This window comes from Xiphophorus hellerii, chromosome 12, assembly GCF_003331165.1.
Source record: "Xiphophorus hellerii strain 12219 chromosome 12, Xiphophorus_hellerii-4.1, whole genome shotgun sequence".
NCBI classification, from domain to species: Eukaryota; Metazoa; Chordata; class Actinopteri; order Cyprinodontiformes; family Poeciliidae; genus Xiphophorus; species Xiphophorus hellerii.
In genome coordinates this window covers 17,043,591-17,064,689 of record NC_045683.1, presented here as the reverse complement: position 1 = coordinate 17,064,689, position 21,099 = coordinate 17,043,591, and the positions used below count along the sequence as shown (strand labels likewise).

Sequence of the window (21,099 nt, the reverse complement as noted above, 5' to 3'; positions counted from 1 at the left end):
ATTTTAGAAGTGTGATTCTGTAAAAATGAACTTGCTGCTTATATTTTAACTGGAGTAGATTAAGTTTATTTGTACAGCATATTTCAGAAACAAGGCAGTTCAAACTTTACACCATAAAAACATGATACAGTAACAAGCGATAAATAGCACATTTTGTCAAATGTGATCATCAAATATATTGATCAAGAGTAGATGACGTTCTGATCAATTTTGTTTTGGATGAACAGATTAGTTTCCCTGAGAGACTTGACCTTGCAGCTAAACAAAGGAAACCAGTTCCAAAGAGGATTTAAATCTCAAACATGTCAAAGCAATTCACATTTTCAAACCTTTGCTGTTGTCTCTGCATTTGACAATAATTTACACGAATACAGTGAAAACCATTTGATTTGGTTGATTTTCTGAAGCTCTGCTTCAGAGCTTAAAATTTGGTCTGCTTAACATCATTTATTATTTATTTATTTTTTTTACATGAAAAAAGTATTGCAGTAGAGTATGGGCCAGTACAGTCTTCAGTCTAAAACTAGTTCTATTTAAATAATAGACACATGTTAAACTGGTGGTAGTGTTAAGAGATCTGCTTTGGAAATGGCTCCACTCATCATTTAGCTCATGTCCCCAGGGAAAATCTGTGAAGTCAACTAGAATTATCAACCGGAGGCAAGATATTGACTGTTCACAATCTCTCCACTAAACCTGACAAAAACAAGGCAAACATACGAGACAAACACTTCAGTTTTGCTGTGTTTACAAATCCAGTTTAGACTGTTTGGGCATTTACTGATGTTTTTTGATAGGAGGAAGTTAAAGCAGGTGAGAGGATGATGGTATTTATTCTCAAACTCTTTAATTTTATGGTCACTGTTTTTTTTGTTTTTTTTAAGTTATATTTTTTGGGGACTTTGGTTACGATGCCATTTTTTGACCACCATCACATTTTATTTTTGAATCAGGCATCATTCAGACATGACTAATATACAAACCTTGCTTAAAAACTGAAGCTTTTCCTGGTGAAACAAGAATGGGACAGCAAAGTTGTCCAGAGACCATTTATTACAGTGCATCTAACCAATCTGTTTTTTTAAGTACTTCAAAAGGCGCTAAATTAGTCTCGGCTATGCTGTTATATTAAATAATCTTCTCCAGTTTCTAGTTTGGGCCGTTTTTGTTCAATACAGAATATGCAGTTTTTAAGTTTTAATAGCTTTCCTTCAGTCGTTCCTGCTTTTCTTCCTGGTACGATGGTGGAGTGGCTGCAGGCAATGCGAGACTGTTTCTGCTATTAGACTGTTAAGCTTTAAATAGAGCCGCTGCTGCAGGGCTGCTCAGCAAGTGACATCATCTGGCCCTGTGGTGGTACTGGAAGTAAACGCAGACTAGGGTGTGTCTTAGACACCCAAGACATTAACCTAAAGGCTTGCTAAGGTAGCTTAGTATTTGGAGAGAACGTGTCAGAACCTGTTGTCTCTAATAAAGCTTTGTGTTTTTATGTCAGAAATTTCCATCCATTTGATTTACGAGTTGCATAAGTAGATTATGTTCATTGCTTGATTTAGGGTTTCTAGCTTAAATGTAAAACTAAGTCTTGGCATGACATCACCACTAATGACATTCTTTAATTACAATGGCTTAGATGTTAGATGTTGAAGCTGAATCTAATCTGAGTTTACTTCTGTGTAGCTCCAGAAACACTGGGGAAGTTTTTTTTTTTCTTTTTGAATGAAAAAGATTTACCTTACATGTTTTTTTATTATTATTATTATAATAATTATTATTATTATTTTGGTTCTTTGTTCAGAATGTTTCCTTTTTCTTGCTCATGTCACTCATCTAGTGTTTTTATGTGGGAAGAATCCATCTTTGTATGTGAACGCTTCTTCCTGTAGCTGGGATTTAGGATTATGCTGCAATTGTCCTGTTTCAAAACACAGACCTGATTCAGACTAATCTTGTTATTCTGTTTGTCTTTACAGTCAGGACGCATTGACAAATCCTACCCAACAGTATGTGGTCACACAGGCCCTGTGTTGGACATCGACTGGTGCCCACACAACGACCAGGTCATTGCCAGCGGCTCTGAGGACTGCACAGTGATGGTAAGGTTTACCTTCCCTGTTCTACCTAAAATCACTCATCTTAATTGTGAGAAAACTATAATGCTCAAAGTTTGGTTAATGAGTGATTAGAGGTTGCATGTTTTGTTTTTTTTATTTTTATTGGAAGAGAACTCTGTAACTCAGATGGGTGCAGGCCTCACCCTCTGGATTAGATTAGACTGAAATATGTGTTATAGGAATCAGAGGAGGGGAATGATTTAGCTGTTTATTGAGCTGAGGTCACTGACTTCTTTTGAGACGGTTGTTCCTTTTTCCTCCACATGTCCTTATTTGGGCTGTTAAATGCAGAGATTAGTTTTCACAGATGAAACATACCAGATTTTAAAGTTGGGAAAAAAAAGTGCATAAAATTTGGGATCTTGTGAATATTGAGGATAATTTTCTCTGTAGCATTGCATTTTTCATGCCTTTTAAAATGAAAATACATTTTGGATGTGTCTTTTAATTGTTGTAATTCAGATCATTGTTCCATGGCATAACACTTTAATCTCTTCGGTTTCTGTGCAGTTGATTTCAATATTTGTTTTTGTTTTTTATTGATCATTTCATACATTAAGTTTCTGTTGCTTTGTTGTTGTTGTACTTCCCTTTAATATGACTTTATCCCATGTCTTGGTCAATGTTGCCCCCTGCAGGTTCCTAATAATATTTAGGATATTTATGGCCAGTAACACTGTACTGAGTCAATTCCATGCAGGTTGCTTTCAGGAGCACAGTGAAGGATGAGATGTAACCTGTGCAGTAAATTTCTTTCATTAACTTTTCTCCATATTAAACTGAAAACAAAACAAAGAACAGCACATGTTGAGGTAGCTACAAACATCCAACTTTAACATGACCTTCAGATTAGTTCAAAGCAGGGTGTCAAGAGTTTCTGAAATAGGAGTTTCTTGCAAATCAAAGTGTCGGATTTAACTTTAATCTACGAAGAACTGTTGTAGGTGTGTCAGATTTAACATCACTGCTAGACTCTGAAGCAGGATACACTTACTGCTGGTTTTCAATTTGGAACAAAAATACTTTATTAATGCCAAAAGAAAAGAAAATTCAACAGTTCTTGGTTGACTGCATTGTGCCATGTTTAGATTTTAGAAGTGGTACTATGGTATAGGTTGTATTTTTTTCAGCGACACGGTTCAAGTCACAGAAAACTCTTAATACTACTGCACACAAAACCACATTGGAGTTAGTTTTGGTAATACAATATATCCTGGACTTTACACACATTGTAAAAATGTATTTTAATCCAAAACAGCTCTTGGTGGGTGTGCTGTTCTCCTGAACTTCATTCACATACTTGTCTGTTCTAGGTGTGGCAGATTCCTGAGAATGGCCTTGTGTCCTCCATGTCTGAACCAGTGGTGGTTCTGGAAGGCCACTCAAAGCGTGTGGGAATCATCACATGGCATCCAACAGCACGAAATGTCCTCCTTAGTGCTGGTAAAAGCCCTTCACTTGTCTTCAGCTTTTTACGGCTAAGTGGCTGTACAGTTTAAATTAAACAATAAAATCACAGCAAAAACCCTTTCTGGCTCAGTGACGGTGTATGTTGTCTGATTTATCGCTGCTCTCACCAGGTTGCGACAACCAGATAATCATCTGGAATGTGGGCACAGGAGAGGCCATGATCTCCTTGGAGGATATGCATCCTGATGTCATTTACAATGTGACCTGGAACCGCAATGGTAGCCTTATCTGCACTTCCTGCAAGGACAAGTCAATCCGTGTCATCGATCCCCGGAAGGAGACCATTATTGCTGTAAGCCACTTCCAGATTAACTGTTCTGTGTCTGTTTATTTTGCCCAAACTCGGAGGTAATTAGAAGTCGATTTTAAAAATACATTAAAACTGGGTTGCTTCTAGTTATTGTGATATAGAATACAGATTAGTTTATAGCACAATTATGCTAAAACTAGGTGTTGTCTGATTGCTGCAAACATCAAGAGCCCGATTGGAGACAACAAATGAATACATTTGTAGAAATGAAAACCACTTCATACCTTGGTTTTAATTTTATACAATCAGCATATTATTTTCTGTAATTTTGGTTTTCAACTTCTTGACTGCATGCACATGCATTCAAAACTCAAAAAAGGTGATTTTTTTCATAAAACTTTTTCAAACACATTTAAATTCAGGTTCAGCTGCAGTCCTAAACTTGGTCTGGTTAAAATAACAGCCTATGAAAACTTCTGTTTTGGGAAAGGGACCAAAATTAGTAAATTATTTTTTAAAGAATCTCAATTAACTGTCAAAATTTTTTTTTTGATAATTCAATTCTCAAGTAAATTTTCTTTGACAAGTATAGGGTTGCAGATTTTGATAGGGAGATATGAAGTTAGTCCAGATGCTGGTAAAGCAGCACAGTGTCCTAAAACCAACCAAATTAGAAGCCATTTTTAATTGTGCTTCATGATCTGTGGAACCTGCAGATGGGGAAACTACTAAAGCAGTTTAATTTGAATACATTATAATCAAATACCTAGAAAAAAGTCTTGAAATTTGATTCTGGAACAATTTTTAAAATGAGAAATATGTAGGAACACTTTTATATGCTAATATTTTCACTCTGATCATGTAGCACAGAGTCACACAAACTGGTGATAATGGTATTATCAATAAGCGCCTCTTTGTGCTTCACAGGAGAAGGAAAAGGCACACGAGGGCGCTCGACCAATGAGGGCCATTTTCCTCTCCAACGGCAACATCCTCACCACCGGCTTCAGTCGAATGAGTGAGAGGCAGCTGGCTCTCTGGAATACGGTGAGTTGTTTCATGAGTGCCGAGTTGTACCCTCCAGACCTCACACATGCAAAGTCCTTCTCAAGAATCAGAAGGATCCTAAATAGCTTTGTTTTGTAATTTTTGGAGTGTGCGTGGCTACTTTTTTGGGAGTATCGAGAGTTTTGGGTAGTGTGGGTGAGAGACAAAAACGTAAATTTTTGTCCTAAACGCCCCCTCATACTGATTACATCTATATATTTTTTCTGTTTCTCCAGGAAAACATGGAGGAGCCGATGACCGTCAACGAGATGGACACGAGCAATGGGGTGCTGCTGCCCTTCTATGATCCAGACACCAGTGTTGTTTACCTCTGTGGAAAGGTGTGTTTCCTTTTCAGCCATCTGTTACTCACATAACTGACATTATTAGATTAGTAGGAAAAGATTTTATTTTATTTTTTAAGCAGCAGGAATAAACAAACTGCTTTATTTCTCTGCAGGGTGACAGCAGCATTCGTTACTTTGAGATCACGGATGAGGCTCCATACGTTCACTTCCTGAACACCTTTGCGAGCAAGGAGCCGCAGAGGGGCATGGGCTACATGCCCAAGAGAGGCCTTGATGTCAATAAGTGTGAAATTGCAAGGTAAGCAAAGATGGGAGGAAGGACATCCCTCGTGTTCTTTCCATAACCTCATTTAATGCTGTAACCACTGAATGACTTCACCACTGGGAGGCAGTAAAGTCACAATGATGCACATATTTCCAAATCATGGTGTTTGTTGTCATGTAATGCACTGGACTGTGAATAAAGCAGTGTGTATTTGTGTTGTCAGGTTCTATAAACTGCATGAAAGGAAGTGTGAGCCTATTGTGATGACTGTACCAAGAAAGGTGAGTCCACAACCGAGTTAGCTTAAAATCCTCTTACTCTGTCATTGTGTGTGGGTCTTGTTGTAGATACCGTTTTTAATATCTTGTCCTTCCTTGCCAGTCGGACCTGTTCCAGGACGACTTGTACCCGGACACAGCGGGACCAGACCCTGCCCTGGAGGCGGAGGAGTGGTTCGAGGGCAAGAACGGAGACCCCATTCTCATATCCCTAAAGAACGGCTATGTCCCTGGCAAGAACCGAGAGTTCAAGGTCGTCAAAAAGAACATTTTGGACAGCAAGGTCAACAAGAACATGGAGAAGTCAATCCCTGCCAACAAGTCTGCTTCTTCAACTCCATCAATTGTGAGTTGCATGTCTTTTCTGTGTTTTCCAATGTGTAAGATTGTCACTTTAAAATATCTGGTCTGTTGTGACTTTAAACTGATGCACCTCGAGTCTGGAGGTGTAAAAGAGTGATTAAAAAATATTTGAAAGTTTTGGGGATAGACTGAAGAAGAAATGTATGATTTTAAAATTTGATTTACTGATATTTTTCCCCCAAAACTTTGGTGTTTGTTTGAAACTACTTCTGGATGACTTAAATAATCAAAGTATTTATATATCCAGAATTGGCTGTTTTCTGTAGTATTTTTCTCTTTAAGATGTAATCTTTAAAAAAAAAAAAATTTGCAGATAGGATTGCTAGAAATCAGCCTGAAAAAGCCAAATTGGTGCCCCTACAATGTCACTGTATTTATGGAAAACGGTAAGATTCTCATCAGTCTCTTGTTCTTTACAGAAATCTGAGGCAAAGATGGAGGAGATCTTGAAAGAAATCAAATCCCTCAAGGACCTGATCAGCAGTCAGGAGAAGCGAATCATCAAACTTGAAGAGCAGATGTCCAAAGTTGCCATTTAGGGGCCATTTATCCCCCCATCCCACTACAATTCAGGACGTTCCTTTAGCTGGGGACTTCAGGGTGAGCGGGAGCAGTAATCCTCTGTCTTTCTGACGGCGTTTGGTCTGAATCCTGCCAGCCAACGATCCCCAGCAACATTCCAGATGAACTTTTTCTTAGCGAGATCCCAACCCTCAGTTTAACACAGGTGGAATAAGAAGGATTTGGTAAATTTAGCAGAAAGTACTTTTGCTTTTTGATGAAAAGAACATTCCTTTTTATTCTGTTTCAGTCTTTTAATTCCCCTAGCTGATTAAAAAAAGAGGTCTTAATTTGACTCATTTTAGACTGACCAAATCAACAACAGTTCCAGTTTCTGATATCTCTACATTTTTAAGTAGGTGCCAGTGTTTCATGTTGGCGTGTCCCAAAACGAAAATGTTGCCAAATTTAAATTGTGTTTACACCTCCTGAACAGTATTTTCTTTCTCTTTCTCTGTGAGACTGTTTTAGACTCAAACAGTGAAGCTTGGTGAAGTAGACTGCTTATATAAAGAGGAGAATTTAATCATTTTACTACTATGAAAACTGGTAAAGTAATTGTAACATGATTGAAATTTAAATACCGGTTAAAGAAAATGCATTCCAGTTTTCCAGTCAACATTAAACATTTAGAAAATATCCCAAATCACAAATCCTTTGTCTTAGTTAAAACTGCACAAATCTATTCCTGCTTTTTTTTTTTTTCCCATTGACCTCCATGTAGACATGCATACCTTTCCTTCCCGCTACATTCACATGAACTCTGAAACTATTGTAGAAAATCACATTCCACTGATCTTATTGGACATTCATGAAAGGACCAAGAAAAATTCCCGCCTCCTCTCTCTGTAAACGGTCTGCTGTAGCAGCTCTGTGGCGCTGGTCACCTAGTTCATGCTTTATGTGGTGCATGTGGAAAGAACAATAAGAGCTTTTTTTCTTTCATCTTTGCCGCAAAAACTGATTTGTTTTTGTAGGACCTGCAACTTCCGGTCTCAGCGTTTGTTGTAAATGGTCTTGCTAAACCCACATGTAGTTAGTTTATGTTTTCTGTATAATTAGAGAAGAAAAACATCAACAACAAACTGATTTATTTCAGAGCATCTTATGATAAAGGTGGATATTATAGAAGAAGCTGTTCATGATGAAAATCACTGTCCTGGGTGTCCCTGCTTTGTTTCCAGCTCAAAGCAAAATGAAGGTCCATTACCTGCCTATAATTTGGGAAAAACGAACAGTTTGGATACCACTTACCTGTTGTTTTTTTTTTTTTATTACTACTATTCTGTTTCTTGTTCCAGCTGTGCTTGTATCCCTCTTAGCACTTCCACTTTTAAATCCTGTGAGTTAATTCTGTCCTTAAATCAGTGCAGTTATTCCAAATACCAGAACCATTGGATCGTCCAACCAGAGTCGTTGCGGTCCAACAGAAGCTCTATTTTTCTGAGGTTTTACATTTGTTTCCCAGTGGGAAGCTGAGACGGGTTAATGGTTCAGTCTGTTGTTTGCCTTCGTTAATTAACACTGTACAGACCTGAAAGTGCCATAGAGGAAACCCTGAAAGTGTGTGTTGGAGGTTGTGTAGTGAATGGATGAATTGAAAGGTGCCTGGATTTTAAAACCACTTTGAGGTGCTATACTTTGTACTGACACCCTGTTCCTAAAGTGCTGATGACACCACCGAGTCCTGCCAGTCATTCTGACACATACACCAGGCAGCATCTTCGCTCTGCGATTAATCTGAGCATTGAGCCACTGACATTCTGGCGTTTTTCTTCTTGGTACGGGTATAAAAATCGTTTTAAATGGATTTCAAACCAAGAATTTTGCGGCTGTAGCACAGCCTTGGAAGTCAGCGGCCATCAGGATGCACTTTGAGCAGCGTGTTGTACATTAACGGTAATAGGAAATCTAATGAGGCTGCCGCTCCGTAGATTTTATTTTATAGCATGGTTGGTGCAAAAACTTTAGTATCTAACATCAATCCAAAGGGATAATGTAGGTGGAAGTGGCGCTGAAAGATAGGTGTATGTTTGTAATTAAGGTTTAGAAAAATGAGTGAAAGCTGTGTAAATATGATCAGGAATCATTTTGTTTTTTGTGGTTGTGCTAAAGAGGGTGTTTGTATGGGTGATGGGTTTTAAACGTCTTCCTCCTCCCCTCCTGTTTTGTGTTCCTTGCACCTTGCCCCCATACAAAAATAAGAGAAAAGCAGAACCTCCATCGCATATGAAAAATGAGAAACTAGATCAGACAAAAACCAACCAGGATGAAAGCCTCGGTGAGGTCTGCTCAGCTTCTTTTCATTATCCTTGCTTCAAATATTGGACATTGATTATAAGAAAATTAATAAAGAATTTTTAAAATGAACTCACTGCTGATTTTGAATTATTTGTCCAAGTATTTAATGAGTGGGATTGGAGGGCTTGATAGGAAAAGGCCTGCATTGATTATAAATTTTAACAGTTTGTGTCACCGCAGGACGTTTCTCATACTCCATATTGTCAAAAGTATTTACTTCCTAAACAAACATGAAATAAGACCATTATGTTCTGATGAAGCATGTTTTAGACAATTATGCATAACATTTTATATCCATTAATTAGTTAGTGGTATATTAGACAGCAGTTATGATGCACAAAATATCATTGCAGATATTCTCCGGTTGTGACAAAGAAGTTGCCTTCCATTTCTGGGATGAAAATTAACTCTGGACGCCAAATGGACACGTAAACAAGAGCCAGTAAATAAAGCATTGACCCGTCTCCTAGAGTAAAGAATGAGTGAGTCAAATAATTTGAGGGAGGATGGATGAGAGATATTTATCGGTCAGCTGTGAGGGTACCTCCAGCACCCTCACCACTAGAGGGTGCTGGAGTCTTTTTTTTGTTTTGTTTTTTGGACTGGCCCATTTTGAAAAAGTTCTTGAAAAGCATAAATAGGAAGTCATGAAAATGTTAGATTTAGAAACTACAGCTGAATATGAATGAAGTTACAAAAAAATATTTATTTAAAAGGCTGATGAAGCTTTTGGCTCTGAACTGACTTGGCTTGCCCAGGCTGTCGATGCCTTACAAAAGTGTTTAATCTCCTTGTATGTTCTTTCATTTGCATGACCAAAGAACACACAAGACAAGTCAGAGATAAAGTGTAGTTTATAAAATGATGTCTCAAGATTTGGACATCTGTTTGTTTAAGCTACTGTCAGGAACTGCTAAGAGTACCATGAAATGACCGTCCACCTAGACCAGGGGTGTCAAACTCTAGTCCTCAAGGTCCACTGTCCTGCGGTTTTTAGATGTGCCACAGGTACAAAACACTGGAATGAAATGGTTTAATTACCTCCTCCTTGTGTCGATAATTTCTCTAGAGCCTTGCTAATGACCTAATTATTCTATTCAGGTGTGGTGCAGCAGAGTCACATCTAAAAGTTTCAGGGCAGTGGTCCTTCAGGACTGGAGTTTGACACCTGTGACCTAGACTGACAGGCAATCAGAGCATTAATTGCAGAAGCAGCAAAGATTTCCATGATCACTCTTGAGGACCTGTCCTGCAGAGATCTGCAGCTCAAATGGAAGTATTTAAAGCATTATTTATTGCATACTCCACCATTCTGGTCTTATGAAAGAGCTGCATTTACAATTAGCTATAAATCCTTTTGGGAGCGCAGAATACATGTGGAGCTCTGGTAAGATGAGACCAAAATAATTTTTTTTTAGCTGATACATATGACTGTGTGGTGGAAAACTAACATTACACATCACCTTGTCCTAGGTGAAACAAAGAGGTGGAGGCATCATGATTTGGGGATACTTCTCTTCAGCAGAGACAGCGAACCTGGAAGGGGATAAGAGCAGAGCAAAAGAATTGAGCCTGGTGTTTTAGTTCACCTTCCAGCAGATCCAACACTCCAAACATACAGCCAGAGCTACAATAAAGGGTTTACAGATGAGAGTATATCTTGTGTTTGGCCCAGTCAAAGTTCAGACCTAAATCTGCACTGAAATTGTGCTATTTTGCTTCAATAAATGAGTGAAGATTTCAGTCTCTAGCTGTGCCAAACTGCTAGACCAGATATAGCTGGAGTGAAAGATGGTTTTCCACATAGAACTGACTAAACATGGCTAATTACAAATATGTAGAACATTTTTCTAATTTGCTTAATTTTAAACCAATAATTGATATTTTAGTATAAAATAATTTAAAAAAGCGTTTTAAACTGAAACATACACTGTAACAAATTGCCCTGTATTTTTACAGTAAAATGCTGGCAGCAGGGTTGCCAGCATTTTACTGTTAATTATACAGTACCCTTACTGTAATCAACTTTACAGTATATTACTGTCACAAAAGAAATCTTTTGATTACAGCACATTGCTGTTTTTATCAGATTTACAGTAGACTACTGGCAACTGTGTTGCCAGTATATTCCAGTTTTTCTATGGTATCATTACTGTTGAATTCACATACAGCTTACTACTGTAAATTTCCAATACAAAATAGAAACATAAAAAAAACACTTAGAAAATGTAAGTTCCATCATGTCAACCAACATTTATTTGGGGAAAAAAAAGAACCAACTCAAACATTGACTCATATACAGTCTTTAGTGGCCACATAACAAAGAAGAAGGTTTTGAAACGACAACGTATGTGTGCCTTAAGCCTAAACGTTTTCTACAAGAATGTTGAGGGTAAACTGTCCAAAGTAAGTCGTATTCTGGAAAAACAGTAAGAAAATCACCATCTATTTTGTAAAATAAATTTCTTAATAACTGATTTAAAGAGTTTTTGAATAAAGTATGAATTGTGGAATCTTGATTAGTCTGAAATAAAATAAGTATGAAAGAAATTATGAAATAATGCATTGTACAACTCAGCACACTACTTTTTCAATACAAAATACTACTTTTAGTGGAAGTGAGGAACAATATGATGCAACATAAAACAAATGAAACATTTAACTTTCAATCTAAAGCATAGAAAAAAATTGCAAATTTTAGTTTGATAAAAATTTAAAGGAAACATTTAGACTTGAATTTCCTTTAGGGCAAAATCAGAGCTCCAACTTCAAATGATAAAACAATGAAACAATATTTGACAACATACTGCCAAGATAAGTTAAACATTGTACCTGTACAGTCAAAATTACAAATTACATCTGAAAAACAGAAAGTGGGAGCCTTAACAAAATTTATGCTATAAATTAAAAGAGATATCTAAGATTATGCTGACCTTTAAACCAAAAAAAATCTCTCAAGAACACTCCTGTTCAGGGATAAGTTGCCTTCATGCCTGTATAGTTTTTTGTTTGTTTGTTTGTTTTTGCGCGGAGGGGCAACAATATCTATAGCCTGGTTAGAAAGTTCTCACTAACCTATATGAAATTCCACTCAAAGTCCATGAGGTTTTTTAGCAGAGTTGAAACACGGGGGTTGACAGTGACCGACTTCTTTTGAACAGTTTTTCCTGTCCTCTTGGAGACGATCTTGCCACAGCTGGCCTTGGTCCCTCTTTCAGGGTTGATATCAAGAAAGCGCCTGAAAATGCAGTAATTTCAGATTAGCATATGATGCTTAAGGAGTCAGGGTCAAGATATATCAAATAATGTTATGCTAGCTTCCTTATTACAGCATGACAGATTAACTAAGCTAACTTTCAAACAGCTACAGTCTGCTTAAAAATGACAACTGTATGACAACATCATCTGACAAATAAATTATGCTCCAACTTACCGGATTGGCTCATAAAATGCAGGATTCAAATGGATAGTCCCTGTAAAGAAAATTCTAGAGGTTGCTTCCACATGTCACAACGACGTGTCTTCTTGAGAAATACAGTAGCGTTCTGTTTAAAGAGAGCCTCCTTGCCGTTGAATCTAACATCATTCCCAAATGCAATGCTACTCACAGTATATTACAGTATTTTATTAAAAACAGTAATAATTGCCCAGAATGCATTGTTTTTCACGGTGCAGTACCGTTTTCAATAGAAACAGTATGATACTGTTCAGTTTTGGCCGTTTTTATACAGCAATTTGTTACAGTGTACCCCTTAAAGGCAAAAACGGATAACAAAATGGCTCGTTTTCTGTGAAGCGCTAAATCATTGCTCATAATCTAAAGTTGAGGTCTTGTGAAAGAATTAATTTCAATCAAAGGAACATGAACAACTTTAAATAAAAGCCTTTCATGTTCAAAGGTAAGGACACCAAAATGGTCCTTAAGTTTATATGTTCACTTAGTTTGGTGTGTTTTTGGGAGGAAACTGGTGCTTTTTCTTCCCTGTGCTGCCTTCCAGAGTAAGGCTGTAATCACCATGGTCTTAATTAGAAAGGACTTGGTGGGAGGCAGGGACTGTTTGGTCAGACTCGCCCCAACAAAACCAGAAATAACCATTTCTGCTAAAACATGAGACCTGCGCACCTTCTGCAACATCACTGCAGCTGCTAGGGTTAAAGTACCAGAGAAACTTTGGGTTGAAAAGAAAAACACAATGTGCTGATATAAACGCATTATGTAAAAGACAACATCTTCTTTCAGGTGATCATTTTTATGCTAAGATAAGATATAAGTATTATAGATTGATTTTAAAAAGGAAAGTAAAAATCCAAAATGGCTCCTGCATAAACTTGGATGGAGCTTGAGGATGGAAAGCTGAGAACGAGGGAGGAGACGCTGAGGATGGAGGGCTGGGCATTATTTTGCTCTGAGGAGACATTTTAGAGCGGAGTGAAGAAACTAAGTATAACTTAGCAGGGAGGGGTAAAATATCCTTACTCTCTCCTTCTTGTTGCTTTGCCTCTTCTCTTTTTTTATCAGTCTGAACCTTTCTGCTCTGCATCTGCCTTCCAGTCAGACGAACGAAGGAAATTCCTTCTGTAAGTATGTCATTAACTTTTATATTTAACTTACAAGCACAGATAACAGAAGCTTCATTTCTGTCATATATGTATTTTTCAAGCATACTTGTGTTTTTAAAACTGATTTAAAAAACTGCTTTCTTTACTAAAATGTAATGTTATTTAACATAATACACCAATTTTATTTAAAACAGACATACATAGATATTAATTGCTATTTTTTATTATATTACATATTCAACATTTTAGTCTGCAAGTCTTTTCTCTGTACAAAATTAATTGAACAGCATTTGTCCATCTTATCAAGTTCTCAGGTTTTGTATTGATGATTTATTTGCAGACTGTGTGTAGTTTCAAATAATCTTTAAGATAATTACTGATAGTTTTAAATACTTTTATGTTCGAAGACGGGCCTTTTAGGTCCTCACATCAAGAATAGTCGTATTCTTGCCACTAATAACAAAAAAAAACATCACCATCAAAAAGAATATATATATACATATGCAGCTCTGGAAAAACTTAAGAGACTGAATCCCATTGAAAATCTCCTGGTTATTCAACCAAATATTGATTTGTGAACTTTTCCTGAGTTAAAACATCAGTATTGTTTCTAAATGAATATGAACTTGTTGTCTTTGCATTATTTGTGCTCTTAAAGCGCTGCATCTTTTTGTTATTTTGACCATTTCTCATTTTCTGCAAATAAATACTAAATTTGTGCTTGGAATTTCTGAGACATGTTGTCAGTAGATCATAGAATAAAATAACAATGTTCATTTTATTCAAACACAAACCTATAAAAAGTTAAATCAGAGAAAGTGATCATTTTAATTATTTCTAGAGCTATATTTGTATATATTAAGAATAAAAGTGTGCCAGACGCTCGCTGTAGTGTAGATTCAACTAAACAGTTCTAAATGTAATTTAGTGCATTTGTTTTTTTGTTGTTGTTGTTTGTTTTGGTTTTTTTTGGTGTGAGTTGAAATTTTAAGCCATAATGGGGGAAAAAAATGTTGATCTTCTGTTTTTGCAGTTCTAACATTTCCAACATTAAATGATTTCAACACCTGGTGAAAGAAAAAGAAATGGAATCACAACTATTGGAGGACATTCAGTCAGTTGTTAAAAAAAATTTACAGAAAAGACTCTTTATGTATGAAATTAAATGACACTTCACCTCTTCATATTAAGTAAACAAATTTACAATGAAAATTTCATTTACTGGTTCCTGTGTAAGTCTGATTGTAAAAGTGAGTCTGTACTTGAAATACAATATTTACTGAACTTGAACAAATTGCTGCAGCAATCCCATAGCTCTCCTATGGAAAACATGATCCCACAGGAGAGCTTTCAGTAGAAAGAATGAGAAATACTATAAAGCTCCTTCACAATGACTAATCAGAGCGCTGCTTATAGGTCTAGTTGTTTCAGGAGCAAGAACAAATAATAAAAAAGTTTGTTTCCTAGTGAAACATATGAAAAACAAAGAGGACAACCAGAACAAAATCAAGCATATTTTTAGTCATTAGTTATATGGGTTTACATGTCAGTGTAAATGAGATGGACAGATGGTTACTACCTTTCTCAGGAAAGCCACAAATGGACATTGAAATTTTAGACACTTCTTTAACTTCGTAAGTAAGTTTTGCAACAATTAAGTATTTTTAGGATGTTGACGATAAATTTGACACCAAGCAAAGAGCACTACAACGTTTCTTTGGAAAAGGCAAAGTGACCTGACCTGACTTGCAAGTAGTTCAAATCTCAACCTAATCAAAATTTGAATCCCAAATATGAGAGAAAAAAACATGTTTAAATTGGCTTCATCAGGCAAAGCTGCTTTTTGGGGAATATTAGAACTTCACTGATTTTCATTTTTCACTGTTGAAATCCCTCCAAAGAACTGAAGCTGTCAGGAAAATTCAGAAGAGGTGCTCCAAATATTGAAGCTTTTTTTCTCAATTTGACATACAATTTTAAAGCTACATTTTTGAAGTACTTTGTACAAAACCAGAGTGTTGGTCTGTTAAATTAAATAGTTTCATGTTTTTGCAATTGACTGGACATCTTCTAAAAGCTGTGGTTCCCTTTCTGAGTAAAACTACTGAGACTGGAATAAGTTAGACAAACCTCAGATAAATCCATTTTATAAATACAGCCCTTTGAACGGCATTTTGTAGCCCCACTACGCTCATCTAGAAGAACATTTAGAAGATGACCCCTGATGTAACACAACACCTCTGTTGTGTTCCCTTGGGGGCTTATGTAAAACTTAGATAGCTTTTTTTTATTCTTTCAAAAATGACTTTTCTCCTTCCACAAAGACTGGAGGCAGATTCTCCCACCTGAGCTGTCGATCTCTGCAGCTCCTCCAGATCCACCATGGGCCTTGTGGCTGCTTCTCTGGTTGCTGGTCATCTTGTTATGCCTCTCAGTTTAAGTGGGCAGCAGTCTTGGCACATTTGTATTTGTGCAACACTTTTTCCAAACCTTCAAGAACTCCAGCTGCATTTATACCGAGATTAAATTACACAGAGCTGGGCTCTATCTACTACTCTGATTTGGGGAGTAAAAATGGACTGAATACAAATACTTGATGTGATTTTAGGTTTTTATCCCTAAAGATGATTTTCTTATAGTTCCCAACCATGCACAACTTTGTGCCTGTCTCTACCATGAAATCCAAATCAAATATTCTTCAGGTCTGTAGCTGTAATGTGACAAAAACATGGAAAGCTCAACTTTTCCAACTGACACTGATGCGAGAAGTCCGTGTAAATCTTAAGTCATGTGTCACGACGGCGTGGAAGCACCTTAAAAGATTTAAATAAGCTCTGAGAAAATTGAGCATTGTCCTATCTGATCTCTGCATGTTCTTCTCTTACATGGTGACTGAGTGGTAATCTCAGCCCCGTGGAGATATTTTGGAAACGTAATTTTAGCTGTAATTACCAGACTGAAGAGGCAGAGCGGTCATGTATGGCTGTACATCCAAGGCTGAATACCCAGCCCACCATGTGGTCCAGCAGAATACACACTGCATGTTTGACCACACAAGCAGTGGAGGGGTTCACACTGCTGCACCACGACGAGCTGCAGCAGCTTCGCTCCAGCACGATGCTGATTAGAGGCTGGTTTTCATAGCTTGGCGCTTCATAATTATACACCAGATTAGGAGAAAAATTTTGCTAAAATAATGGCAGCTGGAGTTTTCCTTATTAGCAAGGAGAAAATTCAGTGAAAACCCGAGAGGCACCATTTGGTTGGGGAGTTTATTCAGTCAGTTGGCCTGTTCACAAATACAGGTTTTCCTGGAAGCAGAAATATCTCCCTCACGTCTGAGCTGCTGTGGGTGGATATACACCAGCTGGTGCCCAGTGTAAATATAGAGGCCACAGCCACAGGTCTCCCACGCCTCTGTGCTCCCACTGGAATAAAGCTTCCTTCTGGCTTTGGTGTGGTGGATGGGTGGCCTCCCTCTACTTTACAAATTATAAGGCCAAACTTTGCTGTCTCCACCCCAAACAAGTAATGGCTACTCTGGAGTCGGCTGAAATAGATCTGGTGCAAAGCAGGGAGAGGCAGAAAACACAGACACACCAGAGATGGAGGGAGAGTTCTTCACAAAGGAACATCTCACAAAACATTTAAATCTAGATGCACAATGCACAGGTTTTTGGCAGCAAAACAGAAGCTTCATTACTATATAATAGCGAGCAAAAATCTTTGGTCATAGTAAAGATAAACATGTTAGACCTTTATTGTCCCTCAGGGGGAAAATTAATCTCACCTTTCATTTGTGTTTCATTTCCAAAGAGACATATTCTCATTGACTTCATTTAGATACTCAGGATTGTCATAAATTCAGGATAACGCAAATTTTCTGTCCAGTACCATTTTTAGGAGAATTGTAGTTTTGCGCGAGTTAACACTGACCTAAAAGTGTTTCAGTAATTTTAAAAAAAGCTCCTTAAATAAAGATAAATCTGCGTTGTGATGACACAGAACGGGAAAGTTAGAAAGAATCACTCAGTTGAAACCAGTCAGTGATTCCTGGGGACGCATTTAATAAGCATTTACTTCCCTCTGGCCCTCCACAAATACTTACATTTATTTGTATTCAGCTTTTTTATACTGTAGCCCATAATGTCAGCTATAAATTATGACTGACATGGTTAGTTGTTTTCATTAAAGCAGAAGTTTTATTTGATTTTTTTTCTCTTTGTCAAACCCTTTTTGATTTTAATTCACTCATTGATTTAGTTGTTTATTGAAACATACTGGTTTAAAATGCTCACCTGTTTACTGCTTTAAAACTACAGAGAACGTTTTTGACTGATAAGTTGCCAAATTCGACTTTAATAATCGGTTTTCTTGTGTACATTTTTAAATTACAAACCTGATTTTGCTGTTGTTGTAGGACCCACCGTTGACGATGAAGTCCCAGCTGGTTTTTCCCGTCTCCAGTGCGACTCTGCTCTGGCTGTGCTGCAGTCTGTGCCACTGCAGTCCTCTGTTCTACAACATATCTGTGGACGGCAGCGGCGACGAACCCGAGCTGGAGCTCATTTTCCCCACCTCCTTTTCCACACGAGCGCCCGCCGAAGTCTCTGCTGCCACTTCGCCTCCCAGCCTCACCAACACCATCACCACCACCATGATCCGCCTGAAAGATTTTGTCCTGAGCCGAGTGGTGGACTTCCTGCAGGAGAACCTGCTCATCATCATCGTTGTTACCTCTCTTCTTATTGTCTTGGTCTTCATCATTTGCTGTGCGTTCGCCATGAGCCATAAGCGCAAGCTGGAGGCTTACAAGCCCCTCCCTAGCAAAACCAAAAAGTATACTGCCAGTAAAACCGGAGCTCGCAAGAACTCTAGTGAGATCCAGGAGAAACCATACGCCGTGGACCACGTCAAGAGGGTCCACGTTCAGGGTCCGGCTTCCCCTAAGCATCTGCGCATGCCCTCCAAGGCGCTGGTGGGAGAGAAGGGGAGAGAAGTCAGGTCGTCGCCTCGACCGGAGGTCAGGAAGGTCAGAGACACAGAGGAAGTGGAAAAAAGGCGGGAGGAGGTGAAGTTCAAAGAACCAGTGAAGCAAAGGGAGGAAGTCCAGAAGAGCGCCAGCCCCAGCACCAGCTCCAGTCATCCAGTCTGCACCTGCCACCTGAAGAAATCCAACCACTAACACACAGCCGAGGCAAAACGGGTCAAAGTGTCACTCAGAAGGGAATACATTCAGGTGGAATCACACCTGCTATGAAAATCTTTACGTGCTTAAAATCGGAATAAAGTCCAACAAAAGACAGAATGCTGAGTGTCTTACTGAGCGAGTCTGTAATTCATCCACAGCAACTCAGCAGGTTTCATTTTCAAGATTAAAGAAAAAACAGAACCTCTATACATTTATGAGGGAAAGGAAAAGCTGTGCAATTTATAAACAATGCAAATAGTAGGGAAATCCTAATGACAAGGAAGTGAAAATGGGTGGATAATTATGTACATAATGTGTATGAATTCATGCACACAGCACTCTCCACAATTACTGATACCTCTAGTTAAGATGTGTGTAAACTTGTCAAGCCTTGTTTTCCACTGATCCAGTGACTGTAACATTTTTTGTTACAGCTCCGTCTGCAGATATTGATACATCTAGGAGCGTAACTATTTTATTTTAGCCATTTCCTAACTAATGAAGATCAATACACATCTGCCTTGCTTGAATGAAATTCTGTCTTGTCTTTCCCGTTTTGAAGAATGGCAGAGAAAAAATGCTCCTATAAACGAGGTCATATTCATACCTCGGGGAAGTGCTACAAATTACTAAATAAAACTTTATTAAAACTCTGATCAGCTTAAAAAAGTAAAGTATAAATAAGACAATGCTTCAAGTTTTACAGATGCAAATAACTATAGCATCTTTAGTTGTATTTAAAAAGATATTTTATTCCTTATTCATGATCTCCCACCATGGAATAAATTCTGCCAAATTAAAGGTTGAATTTTTCTAAAATTTTCAGGTGAAATGATGCATTTTGTAGATGAATTCACGTAAGAGTTTCTACACATCTTCACCAGGGGGGTCAATAAACACGGAGTGCAGTGTAATTACAGTACATATCTTATATCAGGCTGATGCCTCTCAGCACTTTGCTTCATGAAACCACATCGCCATTTATTACTTATAGGTTATAAGACAGACATGAGTAACAATATCTGATATTTCTAAATGTTAGTTGACGGGACTGTGATTTCAAAAGACCATTGTGGCCAAGCAGAGGTTTTTCACGTGGGGAAAGTTTCACTCCAACCAGAAAATTTCTGCTTTGTGTTTCTTGAGAGCTTCAAAGCTGAATCAGCCATTCAAAGCAACGTCTTTGGTGATGTAAATAAACACATAAATGCCAGTAAATCTGACTTGATGAGTAACAATTATTCTTTGCTTTATTAATATTAACTTTCATATTTACCTCTACTTTAGTGTTATTACATCTGGTGTCTTGTATTTTATTTCAGAACCCAATGAGAAAACCAACATGAAGAATTTTCATTAATTTTATTTCAACAATATTTTAACTAAAAGAAAAAATAGTTTTATTTTATCCTTCATATAGTTAGAAATTAGGGTTCGTTATTTTATTTTTATATATTAACGTCTGTTTTTCTGTCTTACTGTAAAGAGTAAAAAATGAGTCAGAAAGTTAAGTGATTAAATGGATTATATTTACACCAAGCATCTAAACTTAGATAAGTTTGTATGTTTTGTAGGCTGTCGTTTTGTCATGTTAAAACTCGCAGTTTTATCCGAACCTCACACTGTCGTCCTCACACGTCGCTTTCTCTGTGACACTTGTTCATTCTACAAAATGACAGGTTTGTTTTGCTAATGTTTAATAAAACTAAAGAAAGAAGTGTGTTTGTCATTCTTGTATGTGCTGCTACTCAATTAAAAAACAACAACAACAAAAAATGCAGCCCTGAAGACATAAAATTAGGAAAGGCAACAAGGTTCCAAAAATAAATGACGACTTCTACATAAACATCACGTTCCCCTGAACATCTGTAATTTGGAGCTTCATCCACTCGGAAATCACAGATGACTGCTTTAAGGTAATTACGCAAACAAAAGATTCACAATATCTGCTGCGATAAGACAGAAGATCTCCTTTAATCTTGCTGACACGGCAGGAAAACCTTAACGAGGCCGTCGACACCGCAACTCTAAAAGCAGGAGAGCAGAAGAACGGATTGGGTCTGGCGCTGACGAGACGTCCTTTGTTCCCACTGGCTACTGTACAAGGTTCTTTAAATATTTCAGCAGATGTAATCCAGATACATGCGCGCCTCCTTTGGTGCAGAACAAGAGCCTGTGTATTGTCTGCACAAACGACACACACTGATTTGTTCCAGTTTAGGGTTACAAACAAATAAAGTGGCTATTAGGCAACATGCAGCATCCTCTGTGAATATTGACAAGGCTGACAGATGTTTTGAGTTCCTTAAAACTTCTAGGAAAAGAAGTTAAACTAAACTATTCTCAATTGCAATTAACTGTAATGGAGTTTCTTGAAAATTTGAGAGGCTG

At 37.7% G+C, this 21,099-nt stretch overlaps 2 protein-coding genes across 4 annotated transcripts in view; both read left to right on the top strand.

Annotated features, from left to right (window-relative positions):
- coro1ca (coronin, actin binding protein, 1Ca) overlaps positions 1-9,026 on the top strand; it is a 31,836-nt gene extending 22,810 nt beyond the window's left edge. For both annotated transcript variants that reach the window (XM_032578141.1, XM_032578143.1), the window contains exons 3-11: positions 1,974-2,096; positions 3,428-3,557; positions 3,695-3,876; positions 4,762-4,881; positions 5,118-5,222; positions 5,342-5,487; positions 5,678-5,735; positions 5,836-6,078; positions 6,515-9,026. In XM_032578141.1, the coding sequence (XP_032434032.1) occupies positions 1,974-2,096; positions 3,428-3,557; positions 3,695-3,876; positions 4,762-4,881; positions 5,118-5,222; positions 5,342-5,487; positions 5,678-5,735; positions 5,836-6,078; positions 6,515-6,634 (1,227 nt within the window). In that variant the 3' untranslated portion in view covers positions 6,635-9,026. The remainder of the gene's footprint in view (positions 1-1,973; positions 2,097-3,427; positions 3,558-3,694; positions 3,877-4,761; positions 4,882-5,117; positions 5,223-5,341; positions 5,488-5,677; positions 5,736-5,835; positions 6,079-6,514) is intronic.
- A 4,348-nt stretch (positions 9,027-13,374) lies between these two features.
- Positions 13,375-20,425, top strand: LOC116730201 (transmembrane protein 119a). Of its 2 annotated transcripts, none has more exons than XM_032579226.1 (2): positions 13,375-13,539; positions 17,938-20,425. In XM_032579226.1, the coding sequence occupies exon 2, from the start codon at positions 17,953-17,955 to the stop codon at positions 18,700-18,702; it is 750 nt and encodes a 249-aa protein (XP_032435117.1). In that variant the 5' UTR covers positions 13,375-13,539; positions 17,938-17,952; the 3' UTR covers positions 18,703-20,425. The 2 variants fall into 2 exon arrangements, with proteins under 2 accessions (XP_032435117.1, XP_032435116.1); XM_032579225.1 differs by having other exon boundaries at positions 13,376-13,535.
- Positions 20,426-21,099: the final 674 nt, after the last annotated feature.

Coding starts and splice junctions, on each gene's coding strand:
- LOC116730201 (XM_032579226.1), top strand. CDS start 17,953: ATGAAGTCCCAGCTGGTTTTTCCCGTCTCCAGTGCGACTCTGCTCTGG.